Source organism: Prionailurus viverrinus, chromosome A3 (genome assembly GCF_022837055.1).
Source record: "Prionailurus viverrinus isolate Anna chromosome A3, UM_Priviv_1.0, whole genome shotgun sequence".
In the NCBI taxonomy this organism is placed as follows: Eukaryota; Metazoa; Chordata; class Mammalia; order Carnivora; family Felidae; genus Prionailurus; species Prionailurus viverrinus.
The window spans coordinates 119,931,885-119,946,806 of NC_062563.1; the positions used below are offsets into that span (position 1 = coordinate 119,931,885).

At 52.0% G+C, this 14,922-nt stretch overlaps 1 protein-coding gene across 3 annotated transcripts in view; it reads left to right on the forward strand.

Moving 5' to 3' along the window:
• Window positions 1–13,592, forward strand: part of CIB4 (calcium and integrin binding family member 4) — a 50,136-nt gene extending 36,544 nt beyond the window's left edge. The window contains exons 4-7 of one of the 3 annotated variants that reach the window (XM_047853969.1): window positions 961–1,102; window positions 10,862–10,971; window positions 11,834–11,922; window positions 13,439–13,592. In XM_047853969.1, the coding sequence (XP_047709925.1) occupies window positions 961–1,102; window positions 10,862–10,971; window positions 11,834–11,922; window positions 13,439–13,469 (372 nt within the window). In that variant the 3' untranslated portion in view covers window positions 13,470–13,592. Of the gene's footprint in view, window positions 1–960; window positions 1,103–10,861; window positions 10,972–11,111; window positions 11,603–11,833; window positions 11,923–13,438 lie in introns of those variants that run through there. The other 2 variants (XM_047853970.1, XM_047853968.1) reach the window with 2 other exon arrangements.
• The last annotated feature ends 1,330 nt before the right edge of the window (window positions 13,593–14,922 follow it).

Here is a 14,922-nt window from a genome sequence, read left to right on the forward strand (position 1 = left end):
ACACAGAATGTTCTCCCTCTCATCTCAAATACATAGGAATACCAAATAAAACTAAACCATAGATTTTTTTTTACATTCATTCATTTTTGAAAGGCAGAGAGAGACAGAGCGAATGGGGGGGCGGGCAGAGAGAGAGGGAGACCCGGAAACAGAAGCAGGCTCCAGGCTCCGGGCTCCGGGCTGTCAGCACAGAGCCCAACGCGGGGCTCGAACTCACGAACCGTGAGATCATGACCTGAGCTGAAGTCAGATGCTTCACCGACTGAGCCACCCAGGGGCCCCTAAACCATAGATTTCAACGTGTAGCTCAGTTCAAAAGAAATGAAAAAGAAATTTTCATGTGTTGTAAATGGGAAATCAAAACCAGATGGATACGCATTGGCTGTTGCTGGGAAAACCCTAAGGAGAGTTCAACAAGCATACAGGCTGGGGCTGGGGCTCAACTGTCCTTGAGGGAGGTAATAGGCCCATTGGGTGCTTGAGGCAGAGGAACTAATCCATTTGCATGCAGCTTGGAGCCTTGAAGAGGTATCTTGTCAGTGACTAGAACAATCAACCAGAGATTTGTTTCAACTAATTAAAAATTGGGCACAGTTGGCTGTTCAGATCTACTGTGTGAACCACAGAAAGAATCAAATAGCTTTCTTGGCTGAGGTGCATCTAAGGAAAAAGAATCTGGGTCGGTTGAGGGGAGGGATCAGGGTCCTTTTAGAACACTATAGCAAAGTTGGGATCTGATAAGACCTGGCAGCAGGCAAGGAGAGTTTAGAACAGCCAGGACCGGGCCACTGAGCAACTGGGGGAAAGGAGCCCAGGTAAGTGGAAATGAATTAGGCAAACAGAAAGTGGAGGATGGTGCCCAAGAGGAATTTGCTGTGCTTGTGATAGATATGTGAGGGCCAGGGAGGCATGAACCTGATCCCAACAGGCCTCCTCACTCCTCTTCCTCCTTCCCTGCAGGTCAACCCTTTCAGAGACCGAATCTGCAAAGTGTTCTCCCACGATGATGTGTTCTCCTTTGAGGATGTCCTGGGTATGGCATCTGTTTTCAGTGAGCAGGCTTGCCCCAGCCTGAAGATCGAGTATGCCTTTCGCATCTATGGTGGGTGACTAAGTGGTGGGGGGGGGGGGGGTGGGAAGCACCATAGACTATACATCAATCTGGAATCCATCAACCTCAATTCATTGGTGGGATGATGTTCATTGGGATTCACTTGGGCGTTTATGGGTATTATCATCTTTCCTGAGTACTATAACATGGTTGTGAATTACTATGTCAATGGATAGATGGATGCCCTCCCCTCCATGCCATCAGAGTCAAACGGAGTCATTGGTGTTGATATTTCATGGTAGCAGTGTGGACAGGCCAGAGAAAGAGAGAGAGATTGAGGACCACATATGGGTATGAAGGAGCTAATGCTTGTTTGGCAGAAATTAAGAGATTTGAACACCAGAACTAGCTCAGCCATTGAATGGCTGGGAAGTATTGGGCAAATCGCTTCACCTTTCTAGGCCTCAGTTTCATCGGCTTTAAAACGAGGTGTTTGAGAAAGATCATCTCTGAGGTCCTATGACATTTTTTTGGTCTCTGGTTTTGTCTGGGGTAGCCATAAAGCACTGCCAGAGTTCTGCTTGTCAGCAGACTTATGTGCCCTTAGCACAACTGAGATGGCTGGAATTCTCAAGAGAAGTTAAAAGGAAAGAGACAAAGAAATCTGAGAAGTCTTCAAACAGACCATGTGCAAGGCTTTAAGCTCATTGTGGCAACTCCTTGGTCCCAAAGGACTTGAACATTCAGGCTGGCGCAGTTTGGCATTTCCCCTGTCTCTCTTTCCTGCCAGGTCCTCCTTGTCTCCACACAGTGGACACCGTCTTATTCTTGCTTTGCCCAAGTGGACTTGGATAAAATGGGGTGGAGGAGGAGTCTTAAGCCTGATGGACCTGTGAGAGCTCAGGCTTATCACCTATAAAAAGTACTCAGTGATATTTTTGTATCTCCTATGTCCTCAGGCTTAGTATCCAATAAACTCCAATGAAGTCACAGATTCTCCTGTTGAGAATAGCTGAGTAAGTTCCTACCATACTGTCACTTCCACAGATAGCATCTATAAACTCAAAAACTACATATAAAAATCAACTACCTGATGGCACTAGAAAGTTACCAGAGGCAGAGAGTTGACACTTGGAAGGAGGAAATGGTACTGGATGGTCCTCTCCCTCACTCTTTTCAAACTTCTTTAGCCTAAACGTGGGCTTCAGTGAGGGGCATCATGCAGGACTGATAGAAACCCTAATTTTTTTCTGACTTGAAGAATCAGAAAGTTTGGGGCACTTTTCCCCTGGAAAGTGCAAATAGGGAGAGTTCATGAACGAAAGCGAGAGAAAGGACCTCTAAACCACATATGCAAGGCAAACTCAAAGCAGCTCAGGTAAGGATAACAGAACTGAGATTTTAGCAGCCACTGCATTTAACAAGGTCCCTGGGTGATGGGGTTTGCAGTTTAAGTCCAGTCAATTTCCTGATAGAATAAAAAAAAAAAATCAACACTCTTTGGAAGAATATAACAGAATCCAGAGTTTTTACAATAAATCATTCATAATGTCTAAAATATAATCCACAATTATTCAACATACAAAAATTTTAGAGAACCAGAAATGTCCAAGGTATAATACAAAATTATTCAATATACAATTATAAAATAAATAAAAATTGATATATTCTCAAGAATGGAGCCTGACTTTGGCATGACCCAGATGTTGGAATTAGCTGATAAGTGTCTTAAAACAGCTACTAAACCTTGGCCAGTGATATAAAAGAAATTCATAATGAAAGAAATAGTAGGGATTCTCAACAGAGAAATAGAAACTATAAGAAAGAATCAAACAGAAAATATAAAAGTGAAAAATAAAATATATATCTAAAATAAAAATTCATGGGGCACCTGTGTGCCTCAGTCAGCTGAGCATCTGACTTCGGCTCAGGTCATGATCTCACAGTTCATGGGTCTGAGCTCCACGTCAGGCTCTGTGCCGACAGCTCAGAGTCTGGAGCCTGCTTTGGATTCTATGTCTCCCTCTCTCTGCTCCTCCCCTGTTTGCACTCTGTCTCTGTCTCTGTCTCTCTCTCCAAAACAAAAGCAATGAAAATTTTTTAAATAAAAAATAAAATTAAAAATTCACTGAATGGACTCAATAGGAAAACTGAGGTGACAGAAGGAAGAGTCAGAAACCTGAAGATAGTTCAATGGAAATAATCTAATCTGAAGAATAGAAGAAAAATACATTGAGAGAAAAAGGAAACAGAGCTTCAGAAACATGAAGGACAATAGGAAGATCTAATATATATTCAACTGGAATCTCGGAAGGAAAGAATTAATGGGAAAGAAAAGATATCCGAAGAAGTAATGGCCCCACATGTCCTAAGTTTGACACAAGACATGCATTTACAGTGAACTTCAAGCAGGGTTAAGTGCAAATGAAATCACATACCCAGATTTGGTTGGCTCAGTGGCTCCCACCTGTTCACTAGTCTTCCCCCTTCCTTACCCCAAGTACTTCTGGGGCTCCGTGGGGAAGTCTAGCCCACTAGTTGCTGCCCCCTCTGTGTCAGGACTTGTGCCGCATGGCACTTGCTGTGCTGTCCCTAGCTGCTTCTGCCTCCTGTCCATACTCTCCTGGATGGACAGCTCTACCCGATGCAGAGCACCGGCCCAGACTGAGTACTCTCATATTAGCCAAGAGTCTTTGGGTTGCAAGTATCAGGGACTTACCTGTGTGAAAGGCAGCTGATGAGGGACAGTAGTATATTGGAGCCAGTATATCCACAAACCTAGTGGATTTAGGTAACACATTTATAATCTCACAGTTTCTGTGGGCTAGGAGTCTGGCGCAGCTTCTCCGTGCCCTCTCTTAGGATTCTGCAAGGCTTCAATCAAGGCTCTGTCTGGGCTGCATTTGACTGGAGAGGAATTCACTTACAAGCCTACCCTGGTTGTTGGCAAATGCATTTCCTCATGTCTATGGAACTTAGAGCCCTGGTTTCCACTGGCTATGGGCTGGAGGCTGCCCTCAGTTTCCAGAGGCTGACCCATGCTCCTCGCCCCATGGGCATCCCCTGACACGGCCACTTCCTTCTTCAAAGACAGCTAGAGAGAGAGAGCCTCTGGAGCCAGTGTGCTGGTAAGGTAGAGTCTTATACAATATTGTAATCACGGAAGGAATATCCCATCACTGTTGCCAAATTCTGTTGGTTAGTTATAAGCCACCAAAGGGATGTGGGGGTTATATATGCACAAACACCAAGAGGTGCAGGTCATGGGGGGGGAGGGGGGCACTAGAGCTTGTCCATCAGGAACGGCATGGAGCCCATGGTAGAACTGAAGCAGCCTCCTGAGGATGCAGCTGGCAAGTGGTCAGGAAGTGAGGCGGCTACTTTCTTCTTTTCTCTCTGTGGTTCCCTGGTCTCTCAACTCTGCTTCTCCCTGTTCAATTTCTCTTTCTGCAGACTTTTATGCTTCTGTGCCTATGGGCCAAAGATGAACACTGGTCCCCCATTTTCTCAGGAGATACTGATGGCTCAGCCAAACCAATGGTCTTGCTGCCCCCAGGTTGGGTAAACAGCCTTGTCCAATCAACCACAGCCAAAATGATGCAGAGTCACATAAATAAACCTAGCTCTAGAGCCCTGTTGCTGGGGGTGGGGACACTTCTCAGAGATGGCAAAGTGTAGGCAGAGCAGATGTTCCCAAAGATGTCTGCCTCAGCTGTCTTTCCATGGTTTCCAGAGCTAAACAAACAAAAACACCCAAGCCTTCAGGGAGCTACAAGAACAGCAGGTTCTCTTTCAGCTTCAAGGCACAGGAGCTAAACTGTGTTCAGCTCAGAAGTAGGGAGGATGTCCTCACTCCCAGGAGGTCAGACTGAGTGCCTCAGGTCAGATCAGGGGTCAGATACCACCTGTCCCCCACCCTGTCCTTGTATCTTCCTCCAGCCCCTCTCTCCAGCCCCCCTTAAGGGGTTTCCTTCCTCCTTGAGCTCAAGTACAAAAACAAAAAAGCGCAAAGCCTTCATGCAAATCAGCTGTGCAAATAGATGCCTGGGGACTCATAAACTCCAAGGCTTCATCAGATATACCCAGACAAATCTGAATTCTCTCTGGGCTCAGAAGATCTGTCGCCTTACAGAGCTGTCAGCAGGATTAGGGATGGGACAAGTGAATCTCGGAGCCCGGTGCTTGGCTCGAGGTAGCGGCTCAGTACATTGAGGTGGTAATGGCAGCACTGAAGGCAGAAAGGGGGGAATAAAAAGGAAGAGGAGACAAAAAAGGAGAAGGTGGTGGTGGTGATGCCGTGGTGACCCTTGGTAGCCAAAGTCCAGAGACCTAACTCGATGCTCTGACTGACGCCTTGGTACTCCACTTGTGGTCCATGCACCAGCAACATCAAAATCTCCAGGAAGCCTGTTAGGGACACAGCATCTCCGGCCCCTCTGTGCACCTGCTGGAGCCGGGTCCACATTTTAACAAGACCCCCAGCTGGTCCCTCCACATCTTAAAATCTAGGCAACACTCCTCTAACTCATTGCTTCTCCAACGTGGCTGCACACTGCACACTATCTGGTGTGTTGAGACCCATGGCTGCTGGGGCCCCGGCTGCGGAGATCTGATGTAAGGGTGTTGGGTGTGCCCTGGTGGGTGGGCAGGCTTTTGTAAAGCTCCCTGGGTGATCTAAAGTGCACTGGAGTTTCAGACCCACTATACCAGGTAGGCCTGCATTCAGTTATATGTAAGAGTGTCCATGTTAAAAAAAAAAAAGAGCCTGGAATTAGGGTGTCCAGAGCCAGGGGGAAGTAACCAAGGGTCTGGCTCCTTCAAGCCCCTTAATATGCCATCTTTAGTATGGGACTGTCGTCCTTATCATCACAAGATGGTTTCTGTGCCTACAGACTGTGTCTTCGTTCCCGACAGGAAGCTAAAGGGATGGGAGAAGGGATAAGAATCAAGTGTACATTCAAGGGCACAGATTAAGTTGACTCTTCTTTAACGAGTGTCCTTGGACGCCCCACCCGGCAGCTTCATACTGTGTTGTCCAGAATGATGTCACACGGCCACATATAGCTGCAAGGGAGACTGGAAAGTTGAGTATTTTAAGCTGAACACGGTGTCACCCTGAACGAGAATTGTGCTGCTGAGAGTCGGAAGGAAGGAGTGAATGACCATCAGTCAAGAATCCAGCACCGGGGATGTACCTGCTGGGCTCCACTTTCCGCTTTGAGGGACATTCCTGGCCTCTAACAGATCCACCCCCGGCCCTCTCTGGAGGGACTTTTTACCTGCCAGAGACCAACACCCCAGCGCTGCCTTCCTGTTCCATCAGCACAGCTTCCATCAGATGTGAATGACCCTCAGGCAGGTGCCAGAGTGCCAGCGGGAGATCCTCCCACACCGCCCCAAGATCTGACACGGTGCCAAGGGCCGGGAGAGGCCAGGGAGGCAGGCTCAGTTCTCCTGGGAAATAATGGTGAAAGCGTGCCCTTCCTCACTCAACCACATGGGCTAATTTCTGTAAAAGTACTTTGTAAATTGCAAGGAGTACCAGGACAGACAGGTTGAGATGACGATGGCAAGAGTGCTCTGGGGGGACCTGAAGGCGGGGCCCCAGCTCTCCAAGCCGTCTAACCTTCCCGTTGTCGGGAAACAGCAAGAATTAAAGGTGGGCCCTCCCCCTCTTCTCAGAGCGGCCCAAAGCTGCAGGTCTGAGGCTGCCGAGTCTGCATGGGCTGGCCAGCAGCCCAGAGCTCTCAGCCCCCACCCCTTTCCCAGGCTGCTGTGCCCTTGCACCCCCAAAGGAGGGGAACTGTCCAGGACTACATTCTACTCTAGCAAATTATTCTGTTTTCAGATGGCCTGGGACCAAAGCCATGTCACTTTGCTGCAGTCTCCGCATATGGGACCTGGGCCAGCAGGACGCCCGGGGACACTGCGGGGTCTCTGGGAGAGGCTGTGGAACTTCTTACCAGCAGTGCAATGTCACTGCGGCTGCCCACTCCCTCTGGTCCGGGTGCTGGTCCCTCCGCCCCTCCACCTGCTCCCAGCCATCACCTACGATGGGTGACAGCACAGCAGCACAGGGAGAGCCTGGATGAACGTCTCAGGCCTTAGCCTCCGGTTCCTGGGGCTGATAAACAGTTGGCCAGGGGAGAGCCACCTGCTTCAGAAGGGAGGTGGTGGGCTGTACTTTTCATATCCATGTCCTGTCCAAAGAAGACAGACAGAAGTCTGGGCTCTAACCCTGAAGGAGTCTGGGACATGGGCAACCTCGCCCCTCCGTTCTAGGCCCAGGATAGCTCTAGCTTTCATTCTTCAAAGTGAGATGTTACACAGTTTCCGGGGTTTGCGTTTTTAGTGTTTAACAATCATCAGGTGGCATAGAACTGAGCCTCTGCTCTATCTAATACGCGCCTTCTCTCCTGGGCGTCTTCTGTGGTCCAAGCCCCATGCCGGATGGCTTCCCTGTAGTTGCATCTTTAATCTTCACAGCCACCGTATGGAAGTACGACTATTTTCTGTGTTATGGATGAGGAAACTGAGGCCCAGATGATGCATTAGTTAGGATTAAATTTGGTTGCAGATGACAGGGAACCCCAGGTGGTTTACACAAGGCAGCTTCCCAGATCTCTGGCAGCTGCCTGTTATTTCAGATGCAGGAATTCCAATGCGGTGGAAGATCCTCCCAGCCATGGTCCAGGAAGGCTCCCCGGGGGTTCTGCAATGTCGGGGTGCAGCAAAGTGACTGCAGCGATGTCGGGGACATGGTGTCCCTTTATCCTCCCTTCCTAGCGTCGCCTCACTGTCACAAAGGGCTATGCTTTCTCTTTAAAGACTTCCTGGAAGTTGCTCGTGTCTCGTTGGCCAGAACTCTAACATGCGGGGGCCACAACTAGCAGCAAGGGAGGCTGGGAAATGTAGTGTTCATTTTAGATGGTCGTATACCCAGCTAAAAAATGGGCACTTGAATACCATGAAAGCAGTTATGAGTGATTAAGACCACAGACGGCCCGCAGAGTTGTACCGCCTGGGTTTAATATTGTCTCCATCGTTCATCAACGTGTGACCTTGGGTAGTTCATGCATTCACTTTTCAAGAAATATTCGGCGAGCCCTTACTCCATTCCAGGCACTGTTCCCAGAGCTGAGGACACAGTGGCGACCAAAAAGACAAAACCTTCTGCCCTCCAGGAATTTACATTCTAGTGGAGAGAAATAAAGCTAATAGGTGAAATATACAATGCGTTAGGCAGTGTTCTGTGCTGGGAGAAAAATAAAGCAGGGAAAGGGACAGGCAGCGTAATTTTAGGCAGATTCTGGTGCGAAGTGGCATCTCAGTGAAGACCCAAAGGATCCCTGGGTGAGTGTTCCAGGGAGGGGAAGCACAGTGCAAAGGCCCTGGGGCAGGCTCGTGCCTGCCTGATGGGGAAAGGCAAGGAGGCAGAGTGAGGGCAGGGTAAACCTTGGGGAGCACGGTCAGGACCCGGGGCTTTCTTCTGGCTAGAGATGGGAGGCTGTGAGAAGGGGTGCTGAGGGAGGAATGTGGCACAAGGACCACAGGCTGCTGAGTGGAGAACAGACTGAGGGGGGCAGATGGAGAGGAAGCACATTGGTTAGGGTGCCACCAGGGTAATCCTGGAGAGAGGTGACAATGGCTGGGCCATGGTGGAGGCAGTGCGGTGGGGAGGTCATCAGGCTGGGTCCACTGTCTCTCCAGGGGGGAGCTGGGAGGGTTTACTGACACCTTAGCTGTGGGGAGCGAGGAAAAGACGTGGTCCAGGACGGCTCCAAGCTCATTGGCCAAGTGACCGGAAGAGTGGAGTTGCCCAATTGCCAGGAAACGCACAGCTGAGAGCAGCAGGTTTGGGGACAGGGAAGAGGGAGGCACATCAACAGTTTGGGTTGGGATCAGTTGAATCTGAGGGACCTATCATACCTCCAAGTGGGGCGGACAGGAGGGGCCGTGGATGGATACATGTGCCTGGAGTGCAGGAGAAGCCCAGGCTGGAGATAGATATTTAAGGCAAGAGGCTGAAATGAGATTAAGGAAGTAAGTATGGTTATTTAATCTCAGCGTGCCTCACTTTCTTCATCCGTGTTCTGAGGATTAAATGCAGTAAATAGAAAGCACTTAGATCATTGCCTGGCACATCTGTGTTTGTCGCGGTGGCCGCTGTATCTGCCTAAGTTTACTGCACTTACACATGGCTGACAAGTGGTTCAGGGACTGTGCTGGGGTTCCCAGAGGAGGGCTGCCTCACTCGGCATTCAAGGCTCTATGCAGTTCAGCCCACCTTCCACACTTAACCTCTGACCCTCTCTCCCAGACCTCCAAGCCTCTGCTCCCCTCACCCCAGACTGATCACTCCGGTGCTATTCCTTCTCTACCACTGTCCCTAGTGACCCTGGCACCTCCTCTAGTGGCCATTTCTGTAGGTCCTTCTCTGCTGCCTCTTCCTCCAAGAAGTCTTCCTCATTCACACCCCCAACCCCAATCAGACATGAACTTGGCCACCTGGAAACCCTTGGAACCCTTGGGATGCCCGTTCCTCTCTCCCTGGAGCCAAGCCGCTCAGGTGCCCAACTGTCTCCCCTGCACCCCAGGACTAGAAGCCCCAGGAACCAGTCTGGTATAGCTGTGTGCCAGAGCTCGGGGATGGGCACCCAGCAGGCACCCACCGTGTCCGCCCACTACACCTGAGTGAGGCCGTGGTGAGAAGCACGTACCGCAACGGGAAGACAAGGCAGTCTTTGGCCACTGGTGCCGAGGACAGCAGTCCAGGAGGACAAGTCCTATGTGAGAAGCTGCTGGAGCTTGAGGAGGGAGCCATCCTGGGCCTGAGGTATCAGGGAGACTTCACAGGGAGGCCAGGGAGAGCAAGCTCGGGCTGAGTCAGAGCATCCCAGTGCCTGGAGGAGAAGGGGGGCCCTCTCGCCAGGGGGCTGCCTTCTGCAAAGGCCGGAGGCAGGAATGCTCTGGGCCTGTAGAGAAGACCGACACTGACAGGACCAACGACACCCTTCCAAGGGGTCTCTGTAGGAAACTGGGTTAAATGCACCTTGGCGGTCCAGTGTTTGGGGAGCTGGTGTAATGCCCACGTTCCGCTGTCGTTGACATACAATGTTATATAAGTTTCGTATGAATGACCCCTATTTTTGAACTCAAAAAGGAGGACCCAAGGTCTGACAAGGCTCAGGGTGCCCCCTGGAGTGGAAACCGGGCGTTATCCTCGGCGCAGGTGGGGCAGGCGCTCGGGTCACGCCGCGCAGGGGGCAGGGCCCAGGACCTGTGCTCGAGTCCAGGCGTCCTCCTGCTCCTCCGTGTCCCCGGCCCCCAGCCACCAAGCCACCTACTGCCTTGTGAGCTGTGAGCTGGAGCCCCCCGCAGCACGGTGGCTGAGGCCGGCTCGGGGCCCAGCCCGGCTGGGTCCCCGTCCCCGCCTTGCACGTACTGGCAGGGGAGGCCAACATCTGACGCCTCTGTGCTCGTGTCCTTTTGGTAGTGAGACCAAGAACAGGTTGACTGTGTAGATCCAGTGACCGAGAACCGGTGACGCTCTCAGGATACGTCTGAGCGGGTAGCGTGCGCTCACTGAACACTCAGTACTGTCGCTATTTCTAGCATATTATTTAGCGCTGCTTTCCCTGCAGCCGGCCCTGCTGCCGTGGCGCCCTCCCCTCTCGCCCGCCCAGGTGTCACCAGGGGCCAGGCTCTAGGCCCGCCTGGGACAGCGGGGCTCTGGGTGGCCACGGCTCCCTGGACTCCTGGGAGGCCGAGCAAGGCCCCCTCCTCTCACGCTCTGCCTCCACCCTGCAGATTTTAACGAGAACGGCTTCATTGACGACGAGGACCTACGGAAGGTTGTCCTCCGACTGCTCAACAGCGACGACGTGTCGGAGGACCTGCTGACCGACGTCACGAACCACGTGTGTGCCCGGGGGCCACACGGGCTGGGTTGGGCCAGGCTATCACCCAAAGCCCCTGGGTGGCAGGCGGGGTGAGGTGTCCTGAGGGACGGGCACACGGATGTAGGCAACTACCCCCTAAGTGTTTGTCTTTCCTCCAGAATCTTAATGCCCTTTCGGGGTCCCCAAGAGCAGGTGCCCGAGCCACCCACACTGCAGTCACTGCAGGCAGGTGGTCCAACGGAGGCTTAGCATCAGATGGACACATCACAACGTCCCCTGGCCCACATTATCCCAGCACAACACAATGCCCAGATGTCCTACAGTGACAGCCCCCAGTGTGACAGGCCGTGAAAACAGCCTTGTGAATCTGTTTGTCCTAAGACCATGAGAACGTTCAAGTGCTTTTGGTCTAGGTCGAAACCAGAAGCAAAGATAAAACCAGGAGGGGTCATCACTGCCTCCTCGACCTGACTGGGCCCCTTGCCCTACAGAGCCCCTGCCTGTGTCTGGGTGACAGGTGGGGTGGGGGAAGCCACCCTGTTCGCCTCCGTGACCATTTCTACTGCCACGTTTGTGTTAGAGGCACCAAGGGGACTCTTCCACAATGAGACGAGCCCATGAAGTCCCAGGCTTCAGCGCACATAAGCTTGGATTTTCATGCCCTTGTCTGGGGTGGGAAGTAACAAGGGTGGGAGGTGGGGAGAACACCTGTCTCGCAGGGGGTCCCGGGACTCGGATATGTGCCGGGCACTTAGCAGAGAACCTGGCCTGTGGCCGCACTTGGTGAGAGGCACCCCTCCCCCCTCTGCCTGTATCTCCACGTCACTTTCTCACCCTGGGCCCCTCTCTGCTCTCTGGCCCCTCCTGTACCCCTGGCCAGGTCCTGAGTGAGTCGGATCTGGACAATGACAACATGCTGTCTTTCTCAGAGTTTGAGCACGCGATGGCCAAGTCTCCAGACTTCATGAAGTAAGGTGTTCCAAAGTGGGAGGTGGCGGTACCCAGCGTGGGGTGGGGGCAGGAAGGGCCAATGGGGAGCCTCCATCTTCCCAAGAGGGTCATGAGTGTCCAGGATACTTGGCCAATTCTTTCAGAATTGGCAAAAGCGGGGCTTCTGAGAAGTTAGGTGCCCTAAATTTCTAACCTTCAGAGAGAGGGAGTGGGGTTTTAACCAGCAAAGGCAAGGCTGCATTCCCGGCTTTGTGAATGACGTGGGTGGTCCAGACGTGGGTGCTGCCCATGTATAGCTGGCCTGGCCCACCGGTGTCTTCTCCCCAAGCCCAGGGGGCTCCGGGACTGCCTGGCGGTGGTGGCCTTTGCCACTGCCCATCCTGCTCCCTTGTCCCAACAACTCCCGCAGTCACCAGGAGCTGGGGATTTGCATGGGGGTGTGAAGGTGCTGGTTGTGGAGCTCAGAGAAAGCTCGAGTATTTCCAAACCTTGTTTCAGGCGAAGGGGCCTTAACGCTCTTATATCTTGGTTCAAACACCCTTAAGATGATTGGCCAACTCCATACTGCCCAGGCCACGTTTAACAGTCTTGTTCGGATCCTTCCGGTATCGGGAAAGATCCTGTGCCCCTGGGAGGCATCCCCTTCGTGATCGAACAGCCCTGTTGGAGTGCCCTCCTTGTGTTGAGTTGGCATCAGTTTGCATGTGTCTGCTGCTCCCCCCGGGCCCTATTCTGCCCTTGGTCCCACAGTCTAGGTGATTTGGATAGCAAAGAATGCCCACTCACGATGGTTTGACAAAGCAATTAGAAAAAAGGACAAAGACAGCTACACCTCAGAACACCCAGCCAGGAATCAGCATGTTTTCTCTCTTCTCTGTGCCTCGAGTCTCTGCCTCTCACCTCAGCTCCCCTGCACTTTGCTCTACATGCGAATCGGCAATCTCTGCTTTGTCTGACACGAGGCCGAACGTGGCCTCCCCGCAGCAGTCAGGTTTATATCTCCTGGGTTCTGAATGACCCTCGGCCACTCCTAAGTAGTATCTCTCGGCTCTGACTCCAGATTCCCAGGGAGAGAATCCAATTGGCCCGATGACTCTGGTCAGGTGTCCACCCCTCTTCCCCCCACCTGGCTTGGGGACAGGGCTCTCCATTCTGTCATGGCTGCTATGGGGCTGAGGCTTGGGCAGACCCTCTGAAAGAGGGTCCCCACCTGGAACCACCCCAACTAAGGGTAATTCCTCTTCTTCCATAACAGCCCAGCACATTAGTGAGGCCAGAATCCTCTGTTCCTTGACTTTTTCTTTGAATCTCTCCCGTTTCTTTCCATTAGTTTTGGCACTGTGAGGTTCTGACGCCCTTTGCTTTCTGGTGATGCTAAAAGGAGCTAAAGAGGCCTTTGGGTTGGCTTGTGACAGCTTGCAAGCTGGCCATCTCTCAGACAGAGGGACATGAGAGCAGGGCCATTACGAACCCAGAAATTGGAGGGTACTTTAGATTTGCAGCTCAAGGTGGCTCATGGGATGCTTTCCCTCAGCTCCTTTCGGATTCACTTCTGGGGATTTTGATGTGGCTACAAAGACCCGATCTGGCAGCCTCAAGGGGGAACCACTGGAACTTGGAATTCAACCCCCTCCAGGCACTGGGGGACTTTGATCAGAAGTACGATTCTGTCCCTGTCCCCCCCTCACTTCTAGGCTATTGTTTATTCAATAAAGCAGAAGAAAAAGCCTTTCCCTTGCCCTATCGGTTCATCTTTTGACGACGGGATCGTGTAGAAGTGCTTTTTGTTAATAACCCCTCGTTCCGGCGCTTAAGCTTGCCAATGACCATGAAAACTGGATGACCAGTCTTCTGGGGGACAGGGTTCAAATCCCAACACATGTCACAGCAGGGACCAGGCCAAATGGACTGAAGTTCACCAAGAAAATCTACATCCTCCCCTCCCTTCACTGGAGCCACCTCCCAGCATCCTCCGGGGCCAATGTACAGAGACGTGTATATAGCGGTCACTCCAGTCGGCCTCTGGCTTCCCGGTCCTTGTCAAGGGAGAAGACATCTTGGCCCCCATTTGGCACCCCCAGGCCCCGGGATGCGACAGCGTGTGACCAACAACTGGGATTTATTTGTTTTGTATTCAGCCACATCCTGGAATGGATTTGGCCACCACAGGGACCCTTTGGGGCCCAGCTGGTCTTGGGTCACAGGAGCAGGCCCTTATAAGGCCTCTGAGAGCTGACAGATGCTCTGACAGGCACATGGTTTTTCCTGTTTACATCATCCTCTGGGGAGGTGTCTAAACACTGGCTCCCAGGGGAAGGGCTGTTTCGCCCTCACCTGAACCTACAGTGGTGTCTTTGCCTTTCGGTCCTGACTCACCCACTCAAGAGGTAATAGATTTCCCATTGATCGATGAAGTCCCTTGATCAAATCTAAGAGGCACTGGAATGTTGGAGAACTCTTGTCCTGTGGATACACACCTGGCCTGAGGTCCCCATCCCAGATCTTGTCTATCGAGGGGCTGTCACCCACATCCTTTCCCCTGCCCCAGCAGGTCTCCCAGGAAGTGGGGAGCAGCAGCTGGGCGAGCGCACACTCCAAACCCCTAACCTCACGCCCGTGACCTGGGAACCCATTCCCCCGGTTTCCTTGAAGAGTGGCTTAGTCTGCATCGCTCCTTTGTGTCCTACTCTAGAAGCAGCCCCGGGGGTAGATGCCAAGTCAACCTGTCCATTCCGGTCTGGAAAGAATGCCGAAAGTGGTTGCTTTACACAGATCATCCTCTCAGGCACACAAGGTCCTTCAGCACTGTGTCATCCCTACTCCCCAGTCTCCACATGGGCCACAAGCAAGTTATGTAGTGGAAAAACTAGGGCTTGGGTCAAAAAAAACCTGGGTCGCTTCTAAGCTGTGTGAGCTTGGGCAACTTTCTCAGCCTCTCTGAGCCTCAGCGTCTCTATCAGTAAAGTGAGGCTAGTGCTGCTTCCCTCTCAAGTTATCGGGTGGATTAGATGATGCCAG